The sequence below is a fragment of the Pseudoliparis swirei genome, chromosome 4, assembly GCF_029220125.1.
Source record: "Pseudoliparis swirei isolate HS2019 ecotype Mariana Trench chromosome 4, NWPU_hadal_v1, whole genome shotgun sequence".
NCBI lineage: Eukaryota > Metazoa > Chordata > Actinopteri > Perciformes > Liparidae > Pseudoliparis > Pseudoliparis swirei.
This window is the reverse complement of record NC_079391.1, coordinates 15,745,318-15,760,518: the sequence shown is the minus strand read 5'-3', so window position 1 is coordinate 15,760,518 and position 15,201 is coordinate 15,745,318. Positions and strand designations below refer to the sequence as shown.

The 15,201-nt window shown below is 43.4% G+C and overlaps 1 protein-coding gene across 1 annotated transcript in view; it reads left to right on the top strand.

Annotated features, from left to right (window-relative positions):
• The window catches only part of gpc5a (glypican 5a), a 135,613-nt gene extending 120,797 nt beyond the window's left edge, over positions 1-14,816 (top strand). Inside the window, exon 9 of the mRNA XM_056412612.1 lies at positions 14,776-14,816. Within this exon, the coding sequence (XP_056268587.1) occupies positions 14,776-14,786 (11 nt within the window). The 3' untranslated portion in view covers positions 14,787-14,816. The remainder of the gene's footprint in view (positions 1-14,775) is intronic.
• Positions 14,817-15,201: the final 385 nt, after the last annotated feature.

The following is a 15,201-nucleotide window of genomic DNA, read 5'->3' as shown; positions in this document are numbered from 1 at the left end:
ATTGTGCCTGTTGTTTCGGTGGTGAAGGCAGCGGGATCTTTAGCTCCTCACTCTGTCAAGCTGCAATCTCATCTCAACACTTTGAATCTGTGATCTCACTCTTTCTCTGTGACTGGAGGTGATAGTTGGAACAAGGATGTGGTATACCTTGACATTTGACAGAGGGGAGTATCTGTCAGATATTGTTTTTCACAAAGTGCGTTGTCTATATCTCATCGTAGGTCGATGTATTAATTTATTAATTCAGCTCCCATCAATGAATAATACATCTTACAACAGCTCTAGTTCTCGTGGTTTCAAACACTGATTTTCATGAGGGTCATCTGAACGTAGTTTTTATTTTTAGGATTGTTCCTTTAAGAGAAATGACGGATCTTACGAAATGAAGATGCAATTCAATTACACATTTTTACAAATAATTACGAGTTTCTTTCAGTGATATTTCTACTTTACATTTACACACATTTTAACACACAGTGGTTGGGTTGTTGTGTACAAGTTGCTCCACAAAATGTACTAACAATCAAACGTATCCAATCATGCCTTGTGTGCGGCCTAAAAGTCACAATTCCTTATACAAGTGGGTCCGGAAAGTATTCAGACCCCTTTAAAATGTTCACTCTTTGTTTCATTGCAGCCATTTGTTAAAATCAAAAAAGGTTTATTTTATTTCTCATTAATGTACACTCAGCACCCCACCTTGACAGAAAAAACAGAAATGTAGAAATGTTTGCAATTTTATGAAACAAAGAGTGAAACATTTAAAGGGGTCTGAATACTTTCCCTACCCACTGTATAAACAGTATGTGTACCTTCGTCAAATCAAATCTGAGTAATTTAAGCAATGAAATGTAGAAACTTTTTCAACTTTGATTTAAGTCAATCAACATCAACAAATCAAATGTTACATTTTGTAAAGGTGCTCAAAAAGCAGTTATTCTTAGTAGAAACCTGCCTCTGCATTTTTGCTTACAGGTAATTGGGAGCTGAGAAACGTTGACACGAATAAGGAAGTGTTCATTTTGCACTCGGAGGTGAAGAAATAAAACGTGTTATTAATGAAATCTTGTATTTAAAAAAGGTGAAGAAAAGTATTTTTGGATTAAAGTTCTGGGTGCTGGGTTGGGTCAAATTACAATACACTTTGGTGTCTTCAAAATTTCTGTGAGGTAAAACCTCAGATAGTATGGGCCGTTGTCTTTGAGTCTTTTATCTCTTCATACTGAAGAAGAGCTCCTGGGAACTTCTAAGGAGTATAGTGCTGAGCCCTGCTTAAACATATACAGAGATTAATTTCATTTTTCCCACGAGGTTTCTGTTTCACTCAAAACCGTTACTGTGACCTTGACAACAGCTCACGTTGAGACTCAACACTAATCATCCCAGTGCAGACGCAGACAGGGCTGAAGTTGTTCATGGAGCAGCCAGTGATTTCAGAAGCTTCACTCTGAACATGGTATGCCTCAGTGAGTCAAGGAGGTCATTTTTAACTACAGTAACATTGCCTTTGCATAACAAGCATTGTGTATCTCCTTATATCGAAAACAGACATTTTTAACATTAATTGGATATTTTGAATACCTTTTTTTCTCATTATTTTAATTATTAAACATTATTTGTCTGGTACTTTGGTCATTAGTGCAGACTGTTGATTATTAGTATTATTTGTTTTATTTGAATATAATCAACAGCAAAGTAATGTGATTTAAATGTTGCTCTGCTATCTGAATTTTAACCTATTTGAAAGGAATATGTGCATCATCAAAATTCTCCAGTGTTTAGCGCTAACAGGTCTGAGGTATGTGTAGCATTGTGTCTATTTATTTATTTATTTTCAGACAGAAAGAGAACAGTCCGTGTCAAAAAGCACTTAACCGAGCCACCCCGGTGCTACATAGGCACTTTTTACATTTCTGACATTAATGGCCAATCGGACACACACACAAACACACACACACACACACACACACACACACACACACACACCTCCCACCACCTACAGCCTTTGCCTTCCCACTTTTGTTTTCTGTGTTCATGCCTCTTTCTCTCAGAGAATGGGGTAAACAGGCCCATCAATATAGTGTTTTCTCGCTGTCTACCCACCCACTGCCTCAAGATTATCAGACAGGACTACAGCACAGGTTTCACAATAAATCCTATCAACCCTTCTAGCTTTGACTTTCTTCTTCACCCATCTTCATTTCCATCACTCTGACTTTCCTCCTCGTTGTTTCACGACTCACTCTCCTGCTAAGGTAAAGTTCAGTTTACCAGTACACTATTTGACTATTTCAGCATGATTTTCACGCTTTCTTTTTCACAAATATGCATCTAAAGTCCATTTATGAGCATATATATCGTGCATATATATAAAAACAGTATATCCTATAACTATAAGTACATATTTGTCTATATATATATATAATCTATATAAGCTCCAAATATGTGGGCAGGAGTCTAACATTTATGAAAATGTAATTTGATGTTCTTCTGGGGTGACACGTGAACTTGCTGTCGGGTAAACACAATCTAGGAGATAAGAAATACCAGAAGATAAGTAAGTAAAGTAAAAGAAGGAAAGAGGCTCCTGTATATTGAATCAGTATCAGACCTCAAATGTTGACTTGGCTAGAAACAAACAGGAGTAAATCGTATGAATAACAGTTTCAATGAACTAAAAAGGACTACCTACCATTCTGTGCAAAAGTACCAATATAAATATTGTTCACCCTTCATTTTCAGAAGAATGAGGTTGTGATAAATAACATCAGAAACCGACTGACTCCTTCCTTTTGTGCCAGACACCTGGAGAGAGCGTTGTTGTCTTATCTTCACAGTCTTCATCAATATGTCTGCTCTTGGAAGGTTAGTTGGCCACACAATTCAATATTGAAGACCACAATTTGGCACCTGGTGGGAAATTAAGACATTCTGTTGAATCCTGGAAATGGGAAAAATCGCACGTGCAGGAAATGTTTTCTTTTGTATTTGGAGGGAGGAAAACACTCAATTAATCTCCCTTTGTTTACACTTTACTGCTACAAAACAACAACTTATGACATAACTCATGCAATGTTTTCATATTTCTTTGTCCTAAATGAAAAATATCACATTTTATTCAAGCAATTAATTTAGCATCATCACTTCCAATGATGTTCCAGGGAAGAGCTCCATTTTATTTACTGACCTACTTATCACTGCTCACACAAGCATGGCTGCCACTACTAAGGCCATCCCCATGGCCACTGACCCATTTGCTAGACATGCCAAGGTTCAGAATTTCTGATTTTCAGATCGTATAAGTCAGGGGTCCCCAACCCCCGGGCCGCGGAAAAAAAGTGAATAAATAAAGTTTTACATTAAAAAAAAAAAATCAGTCGGAAAAATATATTATTTTGAAAAAGGACCGGATACCAGTGGTGTATAGTAACGAAGTAGAAGTACTTCGTTACTTTACTTAAGTAGTTTTTTTGGGTATCTGTACTTTATTTTACTACTTATATTTCTGTTTACTTTTACTTCACTACATTTTGCAATGAAAGGAAAAATAATCATGAGAAACATCACCAGGTTGGGGATCAGTGGTCCTTGCCGCGTTCTTTCTCTTCCCAGTGATGCCCAGGATGCTAGCGAGCGGCTACAGATCCGACTCATTTCATGTGGAGCAGCAATGGAAGCTACTCGAACAACAAGCAGGACTTGTACACCAGGAGGTGCAGAACCAGAGCCGGCAGGATCATGAAGGATCCTCACCACCCCAACAACAGACTGTTTCAGCTCCGGCGGACAGGCAGGCGCCGAACAGAGAGACTGAGACGGAGTTTCTTTCCTCAGGCCATCAGGATTGTGAACTCCGACCTCACCAGGACCCCCACATAGACCCACACAACTGCCCCTCTTAGGCACACACACACACACACACACACAGATACACACACTTCCTGTAAATATTGTGTTGTTTTTTATTGTAAATAGTGTGTACTTGTTGCCCTTGCACATTCCTGCTGAGCATTGCCACTTTCATTTCACTGCACACCCTGTGTGTGTATGTGACAAATAAAACATCTTGAATCTTGAATCTTGAAACTACGGGGACCAAGATCAACGTCCGTGGCCATATTTGGGCGAACTCTTTTCTTTTGTCGGAGTGAAAGTTTCTTCCTACCGGATGAAGTGCCTCTTATGCCGACCGAAAGCTATGGAGATACTGGCCTTCAACAACTCACCAACCTCAGGAAACACATTGAGGTAAATTAAGATTAATCCCATGAGCCGCAACGTTAATGTTTAGTCATCATAAACCTGTTAAGATATCTAGCAGTGTTGTCCTCAGGATTGGAGTACGATATATCTTTGGCAGGAGAGGGAAGGCAGGTGTCTGATTGTCCTACACATGTTGTACGTTAGGCTAACGTTCGCTAGCTATCGTCAATTAAATGAGACAATTAGCGTGAGTGGAGTAGACGGATCTCTAGCGAGTTAATGAGCTGAAGAAGTGTTGACAGTTGTGAGAATTTGTTGATTTGAGTCGTTTTAGCTATAATATAATGCTAATCATTACAGCATTATTATTATTATTATTTGTATTAATATTATAAGAGTGACGGTCCAGTAATGGCGACGATATTGATTTGGGACTGTTGTTGTGTTTAACTACAGAGATACAAGTACATATTCACAAATCAACTCTGGATGCACGGACAGTGCATGAAACTAAATGTATAAACTTCAAATTAAAACAAACTATTTTGTACAAAACTTTAGGTTGGGGTCATGACATGTTAGGAAGTGTTATTAATTCTATCATGTCTGTAATACTCTCACTTTATTTCAGGAATGGACTACATCAAGCAGCACATGGAAGAACCCTCCCTGCAGCTATGTGATGCCACCAGGTCCAGTTCATCTGATGAAGAGGACTTCTTCTTCGTCATCTCAAGCGCATGACAGCAGCAAACAGCTGGATGGAGACGTGACCTGTTCAGCAGATCACATTGACTTGCTGAAATGCTTCCCAACTGTGTGCAGGCTGTCTGTGAAGCTAGACACACTCTACCTGCATCAGGGCCTGTGAAGCTAGACACACTCTACCTGCACCATCAGGGCCTGTGAAGCTAGACACACTCTACCTGCATCAGGGCCTGTGAAGCTAGACACACTCTACCTGCACCATCAGGGCCTGTGAAGCTAGACACACTCTACCTGCACCAGGTGAACGGCTCTTCAGCATCGCAGGACTCGTCTTCAGCCCCAGAAGAGCGACACTGAAATCTGTTCATTTTGAAAATCAACTTCTTTTGAAGATGAACAATACATTTTTCACTTTAAAGTGATGATTTTGGTTCTGCTTTTTTCTGTGTTAATCGTGTTTTTATATTTTAGTAATTTCATAGTATTCATATATTGCTAAGTTCATCCTAGCTCATACTCCTTGTTCAGCACCCAAACAAATAAACTTCATAATTCTCAAAATTCTGACCCTTTGTTTTTTTTATGAACAGCATTTACTTTTACTTTTACTTTCAATACTTAAGTACATTTAATATCAGAAAATTACTTTTGATACTTAAGTACAACAAAAATCAGATACTTTAATACTTTTACTCAAGTAGTATTCTCATAGGTGACTTTTACTTTTACTTGAGTAATTTTCCAGTCAAGTATCTATACTTTTACTCAAGTATGACTTTTGGGTACTTCATACACCACTGCCGGATCCACCTCAGGAGTCTTAAAGTTCGGGTTAACCCTCTGCTGGCGGCACATTTCAGTGACAAAGAATCTTAAAACATATTCAACCTGCTCAATGAATTATGTCACTTCAGGGAAATGACAACTGTTTTCAAGTTGGCCGATAAAGTCGCTGCTGTGTGGGCGAGTGAACAGCGGAACATTCCACATGTTTCAGACGTTGACCGGGTGGAAGAGGCTTTTAAAAGAGTTTGAGCGGTACTCAACCACAAAAGACCCGACTGCAAAAGAATAGACCTGCAACCCATTTGTAAACAAACCCACGAGCTAGAAGAAAATGTGTTGGAGATGCAAATGACGGTGGCCTTAAGGGACATTTCACACAACAACTCTGCCGGTGTTCTAATGACAGCGACCAGAACTCCATTTGCGACTCGTTGCAGGTAAACAAGCGCACGGCTCACACGAATTTGGCATAATGATTAACCCCTCTAGGCCCAGATAGGCTGACCACTAATCCACACTGTCCTTGTAAGGAGTGCAAGAAGACAGACCACTTGGTTTGTAGGTCCTATAATGTGCAGGAAATGCACTCGCTTCAGAAGTCTTAGCTCATGTCCAATCCCTTGGTTTCAGGGTGAACTTAGAGAAAAGCAACCACGAACCGAGGCAGAAAACAGTATTTTTGGGGCTTTGCCTGAACTCACTTATGATGTCAGAGCGTGGCGAGAATCATCTTCCGACCGGGCAAATGCCTACAGTTGGTTCACTTTCAAAGACTGCTCGGGTTGATATTAGCAGCAGTTTTGGTGATTCCGCTGGGCCTGCTCAGGGCTCGGCCCCTACAGCGGTGGCTGAATGCGTTCAAACTCAGGAGAACATCTGTTACAGTAAATAACCGAGTGTCATAGCAAGGTACATAATTATTTATGTTGGCTAACTCTAAGAAGTTCAATCAAGGTTATATGATTTCCCCCAACACCTACAGGCGGTCTTTTGGGCCTGGATGCTCTGTCTCTAACTACCATTGATTGCTCATGTGTTGGAGAGAATCAATCGGGGGCACGACAAGGTTCTGTTGGTAGCCCCACGGTGGCCGGGGAGACATTCATTTCCGGCCCTCCTTCGCCTGGTTCACGGCCGACCTTGGCCCTTGCCACTCAGGGCAGACCTTCTGTCCCAGGCGGGAGGACACATTTGGTATCCCAAGCCAGCTGTTATGCAGCTGTGGGCTTGGCCCCTTCTCAGTCCGTCTCTCATGACCTGAGTGATGCTGTTCGGGAGACCAGAGATAATGCTAGAGCACCCTCCACACGCTACAATTACAAGCAAAGGTGGAAATTGTTCTCATCGTGGTACCACCATAAAGGGGCAGATCCCGTCACCTGCCCGGTGGCTTTGGTACTTGACTTCCTCCAGTCGCTGCTGGATGCAGGTAAGGCAGCTAGCACCCTGAGGGGCTACACTATGGCTATTTCTACTTTCCATGACACACTGGGGGGGTGGGGGGGGGGGGGGGTTCGGTAGGGAAGCACCCTATAGTGTCCCAGTTTTTAAAAAGTGCTAACCATCTGTGCCCAGGCAGGAGTTTATGGGCTCCATCATGGGACCTACATTTGGTGTTGAGGTCCTTGGCTACAGCCCCATCCGAACCACTGGAACAGTCAGATTTTAAGTTTCTGTCACACAAAACTGCATTCCTTTTGGCCATTTGCTCTGCCAAGAGGGTGAGCGAGCTACACGCACTGTCTGTGAGCAGCGAGTGCTTGAGGTGGAGAGCAGAATATGCAGGGGTATCCCTGTGGCCAAACCAGTTTTTCCTCCCTAAAGTGGTAAGCCCTCAGACAGTGAATCAGGCTATTGAAATGGAAACATTCCAACCTGATCCATCTTGCCAAGAGGGGGCGGCTCTTCATACATTGTGTCCAGTAAGCAGTGGTGTATAAAGTACCCAAAAGTCATACTTGAGTAAAAGTAAAGATACTTGACTGGAAAATTACTCAAGTAAAAGTAAAAGTCACCTATGAGAATACTACTTGAGTAAAAGTATTAAAGTATCTGATTTTTTTTGTACTTAAGTATTGAAAGTAAAAGTAAATGCTGTTAATAAAAAAAACAAAGGGTCAGAATTTTGAGAATTATGAAGTTTATTTGTTTGGGTATGAACAAGGAGTATGAGCTCGGATGAACTTAGCAATATATGAATACTATGAAATTACTAAAATATAAAAACACGATTAACACAGAAAAAAGAAGAACCAAAAGTAACAACCAGAATCATCACTTTAAAGTGAAAAATGTATTGTTCATCTTCAAAAGTTGATTTTCAAAATGGACAGATTTCAGTGTCTCTCTTCTGGGGCTGAAGTGCTGAAGAGCCGTTCACATGGTGCAGGTAGAGTGTGTCTAGCTTCACGGGCCCTGATGCAGGTAGAGTGTGTCTAGCTTCACAGGCCCTGATGCAGGTAGAGTGTGTCTAGCTTCACAGGCCCTGATGCAGGTAGAGTGTGTCTAGCTTCACAGGCCCTGGTGCAGGTAGAGTGTGTCTAGCTTCACAGGCCCTGATGCAGGTAGAGTGTGTCTAGCTTCACAGGCCCTGATGGTGCAGGTAGAGTGTGTCTAGCTTCACAGGCCCTGATGGTGCAGGTAGAGTGTGTCTAGCTTCACAGGCCCTGATGATGCAGGTAGAGTGTGTCTAGCTTCACAGGCCCTGGTGCAGGTAGAGTGTGTCTAGCTTCACAGGCCCTGGTGCAGGTAGAGTGTGTCTAGCTTCACAGGCCCTGATGGTGCAGGTAGAGTGTGTCTAGCTTCACAGGCCCTGGTGCAGGTAGAGTGTGTCTAGCTTCACAGGCCCTGATGGTGCAGGTAGAGTGTGTCTAGCTTCACAGGCCCTGATGCAGGTAGAGTGTGTCTAGCTTCACAGGCCCTGATGCAGGTAGAGTGTGTCTAGCTTCACAGGCCCTGATGGTGCAGGTAGAGTGTGTCTAGCTTCACAGGCCCTGGTGCAGGTAGAGTGTGTCTAGCTTCACATGCCCTGATGGTGCAGGTAGAGTGTGTCTAGCTTCACAGGCCCTGGTGCAGGTAGAGTGTGTCTAGCTTCACAGGCCCTGGTGCAGGTAGAGTGTGTCTAGCTTCACAGGCCCTGATGGTGCAGGTAGAGTGTGTCTAGCTTCACAGGCCCTGATGGTGCAGGTAGAGTGTGTCTAGCTTCACAGGCCCTGGTGCAGGTAGAGTGTGTCTAGCTTCACAGGCCCTGATGGTGCAGGTAGAGTGTGTCTAGCTTCACAGGCCCTGATGGTGCAGGTAGAGTGTGTCTAGCTTCACAGGCCCTGATGGTGCAGGTAGAGTGTGTCTAGCTTCACAGGCCCTGATGGTGCAGGTAGAGTGTGTCTAGCTTCACAGGCCCTGGTGCAGGTAGAGGTGTGTCTAGCTTCACAGGCCCTGATGCAGGTAGAGTGTGTCTAGCTTCACAGACCCTGGTGCAGGTAGAGTGTGTCTAGCTTCACAGGCCCTGGTGCAGGTAGAGTGTGTCTAGCTTCACAGGCCCTGGTGCAGGTAGAGTGTGTCTAGCTTCACAGGCCCTGATGGTGCAGGTAGAGTGTGTCTAGCTTCACAGGCCCTGATGCAGGTAGAGTGTGTCTAGCTTCACAGACCCTGGTGCAGGTAGAGTGTGTCTAGCTTCACAGGCCCTGATGGTGCAGGTAGAGTGTGTCTAGCTTCACAGGCCCTGATGCAGGTAGAGTGTGTCTAGCTTCACAGACCCTGGTGCAGGTAGAGTGTGTCTAGCTTCACAGGCCCTGATGGTGCAGGTAGAGTGTATCTAGCTTCACAGGCCCTGATGGTGCAGGTAGAGTGTGTCTAGCTTCACAGGCCCTGATGGTGCAGGTAGAGTGTGTCTAGCTTCACAGGCCCTGGTGCAGGTAGAGTGTGTCTAGCTTCACAGGCCCTGATGGTGCAGGTAGAGTGTGTCTAGCTTCACAGGCCCTGATGCAGGTAGAGTGTGTCTAGCTTCACAGGCCCTGATGCAGGTAGAGTGTGTCTAGCTTCACAGGCCCTGATGGTGCAGGTAGAGTGTGTCTAGCTTCACAGGCCCTGATGCAGGTAGAGTGTGTCTAGCTTCACAGGCCCTGATGGTGCAGGTAGAGTGTATCTAGCTTCACAGGCCCTGGTGCAGGTAGAGTGTGTCTAGCATCACAGGCCCTGGTGCAGGTAGAGTGTGTCTAGCTTCACAGGCCCTGATGCAGGTAGAGTGTGTCTAGCTTCACAGGCCCTGATGCAGGTAGAGTGTGTCTAGCTTCACAGGCCCTGGTGCAGGTAGAGTGTGTCTAGCTTCACAGGCCCTGATGCAGGTAGAGTGTGTCTAGCTTCACAGGCCCTGATGCAGGTAGAGTGTGTCTAGCTTCACAGGCCCTGGTGCAGGTAGAGTGTGTCTAGCTTCACAGGCCCTGATGGTGCAGGTAGAGTGTGTCTAGCTTCACAGGCCCTGATGCAGGTAGAGTGTGTCTAGCTTCACAGGCCCTGGTGCAGGTAGAGTGTGTCTAGCTTCACAGGCCCTGATGCAGGTAGAGTGTGTCTAGCTTCACAGGCCCTGGTGCAGGTAGAGTGTGTCTAGCTTCACAGACCCTGGTGCTGGTAGAGTGTGTCTAGCTTCACAGGCCCTGATGGTGCAGGTAGAGTGTTTCTAGCTTCACAGACAGCAGCACACAGTTGGGAAGCATTTCAGCAAGTCAACGTGATCCACGTCTCCATCCAGCTGTTTGCTGCTGTCATGCGCTTGAGATGACGAAGAAGAAGTCCTCTTCATCAGATGAACTGGACCTGGTGGCATCACATAGCTGCAGGGAGGGTTCTTCCATGTGCTGCTTGATTAGTCCATTCCTGAAATAAAGTGAGAGTATTACAGACATGATAGAATTAATAACACTTCCTAACATGTCATGACCCCAACCTAAAGTTTTGTACAAAATAGTTTGTTTTAATTTGAAGTTTATACATTTAGTTTCATGCACTGTCCGTGCATCCAGAGTTGATTTGTGAATATGTACTTGTATCTCTGTAGTTAAACACAACAACAGTCCCAAATCAATATCGTCGCCATTACTGGACCGTCACTCTTATCATATTAATACAAATAATTATAATAATGCTGTAATGATTAGCATTACATTATAGCTAAGACGACTCAAATCAACAAATTCTCACAACTGTCAACACTTCTTCAGCTCATTAACTCGCTAGAGATCCGTCTACTCCACTCACGCTAATTGTCTCATTTAATTGACGATAGCTAGCGAACGTTAGCCTGACAGACAACATGTGTAGGAAAATCAGACACCTGTCTTCCCCTCTCCTGCCAAAGATATAACTTACTCCAATCCTGAGGACAACACTGCTAGATATCTTAACAGGTTTATGATGACCAACCATTAACGTTGCGGCTCATGGGATTAATCTTAATTTACCTCAATGTGTTTCCTGAGGTTGGTGAGTTGTTGAAGGCCAGTATCTCCGTAGCTTTCGGTCGGCATAAGAGGGACTTCATCCGGTAGGAAGAAACTTTCACTCCGACAAAAGAAAAGAGTTCGCCCAAATATGGCCACGGACGTTGATCTTGGTCCCCGTGGTTGTTCGAGTAGCTTCCATTGCTGCTCCACATGAAATGAGTCGTCTCTGTAGCCGCTCGCTCGCTAACATCCTGGGCATCACTGGGAAGAGAAAACACGCGGCAAGGACCACTGATCCCCAACCTGGTGCTCGTGCTGCGTTCAGGTGCGCTGCGGTGTGTTCCACAACAGTCCCCGATGTTTCTCATGATTATTTTTTTCCGTAGTAACGAGTAACGATACTGTTTCAGGGGAAATGTATCGGAGTAAAAGTACAAGTTTTCATTGCAAAATGTAGTGAAGTAAAAGTAAAAGTAAACAGAAATATAAGTAGTAAAATAAAGTACAGATACCCAAAAAAACTACTTAAGTAAAGTAACGAAGTACTTCTACTTCGTTACTATACACCACTGCCAGTAAGGGCACTGAAGGCCTATGTTGATCGTCCTCGGATGTTGAGGCAGACACACACTAAGCTGTTCGTTTGTTATGGGGTCAATAAGTTTGGTCACCCCCTGTTTAAGCAGCGTCTGTCCCACTAGTTGGTGGAGACAATTTCTCAGGCTTACTCTAACCAACATTTCCCAGTCCCAGAAGGTCTGGTGGCCCACTCCACACGCAGTGTGGCCACTTCATGGGCAGCTCTAAAGGGAGTTGCTGTTGGGGACATTTGTGCAGCAACATCATGGAGTACTCCATGCACGTTTGCAAGGTTTTATAGAGTCAATGTGACGTCTACGGCAATTGGCTCCACAGTTCTTATGTCGGCCGCCGAGCATGCTGGTGAGGCGGTGGAATCTTCCGTTCCTCGCGACAATGTTGATATTAGTCATCCAAGGTGAAGACTGTGGTGACGGTCAGAGTGAGGTCGAAATAGATCGTAAGTTATGTCCATAACTATGGATCTATGAGACCGAAGGATGACCGTCACCATCTCTTGTCGCTCAGAACGGGCTGAGGCGTTCCAGGCAGGAGGAAGAGGCGTGGTTTTCCGGTGGCTTTATAACCTACGGCCAGCCTCTTAAGGTCAGTCACATGACTTTGTTGATATTATGGTCTTGCAGATAGGAAGAAGAATGGCTTCATTCAAGGTGAAGACCGTGGTGACGGTCATCCTTCGGTCTCATAGATCCATAGTTATGGACATAACTTACGATAGAGTAAGTAGAATTGTTCTTAAAAGGACAGTTCACCTCAAGTTGCCTAGTTTTGAAAATATTAGCAATGAATATCTAGATTGATAAATAGCGACACACATATTTTTGATTTTGGGTTTAGGTGTCTCTTCAATGGAGCACTACATGAAAAGGTACATCTGGGAGAGATTGTGTTGATGTAACTCTGTAATGATTCCTCTGTACACATGACATCTATTGCTTCTGTCCATCCTGGAGAGGGATCCTCGTCTGTTGCTCTCCTGAAGGTTTCTTCCTTTTTTTACCTGAAATATTTCTTTTTCAATTTTTTGGGAGTTTTCCTGATACGATGTGAGGTCGTGGGACAGGGATGTCGTATTTGTACAGATTGTAAAGCCCTCTGAGGCAAATTTGTAATTTGTGATTTAAGGCTATATAAAATAAACTGAATTTAATTGAATGAAAGCAGAAAACCCCATAGACTTTTAAAAAAACATATGGAAAACATTGTAGATATTTACTCTTCACACCTAAGTCTCAGTCTACAGGGCCTCCTTTATCAGTCACTAGATCAAAACTTTGATCGGCTGCATTTCAACTTTGCCAATCAGCTAATCAGTAAATATTTGATATCAAAATAGGTAATTATGAAGAGGAGCATGAATGTTATTCTGTTTAACATACAGGGACATTTAGATAGATAGATAGATGTCGAGTCAGTAGCAGCAAACACACAAATAAAAAAACAAAACACAAAGCCGGTTGAATTGTTCTATCTCTCCTCTTGGCAGCGGCGTGAGGAGGAGCGTCTGGAAAGTACTCTCTGTCCCTAGGGAGGTGGTGGAGAGGTGGACACCAGTTTCTTCAACTCCTCTCCACCACCTGTTCCAGGTGAGCCAGCCTTCCTAACCAGTTTGTTAAGACGGCTGGTGTCACGGCCCGATGCTGCTCCCCAGCCTTTCCAGGAAAAAGAGACGACTCATCCCCTTCTTGTACACAGCGTTGATGTTGGCCTTCCAGTTCAGTCGGCTGTCGATGGTTGCTGTTAGCCGGTTCACAATAAGTTCTCTCTCTGCAAGTCTTTAATGTATTACTATTTGGTAATTCAGGAACATATCCAACAAAAGCCTGAACAAATCTACATATGTATTTTCAGAGCCAACTAATCTGGGCTGTTTTGGGAGCGCAGCCTTTTTCCTTTCTCTGTCTCTTGTCAGTTTTTAAAAAAAGAAGAAGAAAAGGTAGCATGCTTTACCTGATGGCACTGCGACACGGCGGTATACAAAACCTCTTTTTTTCAATCAGTGTGGTGACAACCCTAATATCTACTGCAGATTTCTCTCTTTCGCAAGTCAAGTGGTTGGTCAAAAGGGATAAAACCATTTCCTCTCTCTTCTCTGATATGTGCTAATACGCCGTCTGTCAGCACTGAGGTGGCGAGGCCTTCAGGGAAGGTTTTGTACTGAACTATTTCTTGTCTGTAGAAAGATCAGGGAGGGTAATCTCTGTCTCTGCTATCCAGGTCTGTGCTGCTGTTTAATTCATTCTTTATCCTAAATCCAGGGAGTGGAAGACAGCACCGAGAAAGAGAGAGAGAGATAGAGTGAGAATTATTTTTAAATGTTCAATGTCTGAAACGACAAAAAAAACGAAAGTATATTAGCAAAAGTAACATGATTGCAATGGGGTTAGGGAGTCGACAGAGGGGGGAACTTTTTCAAATGAAGCGCGATGGAAATAAATATTCACAAAGACGCTTCATCCTCAGACAAAGCAGTTCGTAAGTTAACCGTCTTCTTCCCTAATGAGACATTCAGCGTTCACGATCTGCCTCGAGACTGATCTCGTGCTACATGTTGTGCCTCGTGCATCACCTTAAACTCAGCTGTCACAGTTCATCGGCAAGTTGTTTTTGGCCGACCTAGCTTTCTTTTTCCTATTCGAGTCAATCTAACTGCAGCCTTTGGGATTTGATACTGGGCCACTATGAAGACATCTTCGCCATCAAATTCAGCAGCGTGTGATCTCCAGCTGGCTGTTGCACTAAGTCATCTTGTATATCTGTGCATTTAAGATCACCTCAGGACAGAAAATGTCGCAGCTTTTCCCAAGGCATCCATTATGAAAGGCATATTTATTTTTCGTGTGACATTTTGAAACTGGTCAGCATTCCAAGCCACAAAACAACATTGGATTGCTATTACTATTGTATAGTCAGACCATTGATTTTAGGTTGTACCGTTTTGATTTCCAGCTGGAGCCAGCCAGAAGCACAATGAACTTTTCCAGGCCTTGCTCTTATGTCCTCAATGTGACATTCACAGTCTTGTCATTTTGAATTGCAGGTGTCGGATGAGCCCCTCAAAGACAATACACACATATCAAGGTCATATAAATATCACAGCAACAAGGTACGTGTTGGCGGAGAAAACATCAGCATCTGATCTGATTTACACACAAAAAAGTCAAAGTGTATAATAAAGCCTGTGCAAAAGCAATGATGTTACTTGAGATTCACTCTGAAACTTATTTATGTCTTATTATTCTGCACCGAGTTAAATCCATTTAATTGCTCAACTCTTGTGGGAGTGAAAATTGAAAACCAAGGTTTAATTTCATAGCTTTCTATTTCCAGGGGATTTTTCAGCGTCTCTAAAGCCCTTGCACTATTATTTGTCATGTAAAAAGCAATTACAATCTGTGCGTGGATGAAATGTGTCATCAGAGAATCCATTAACAATGTCCTCAGACCTTAATATTTACAGTCACCA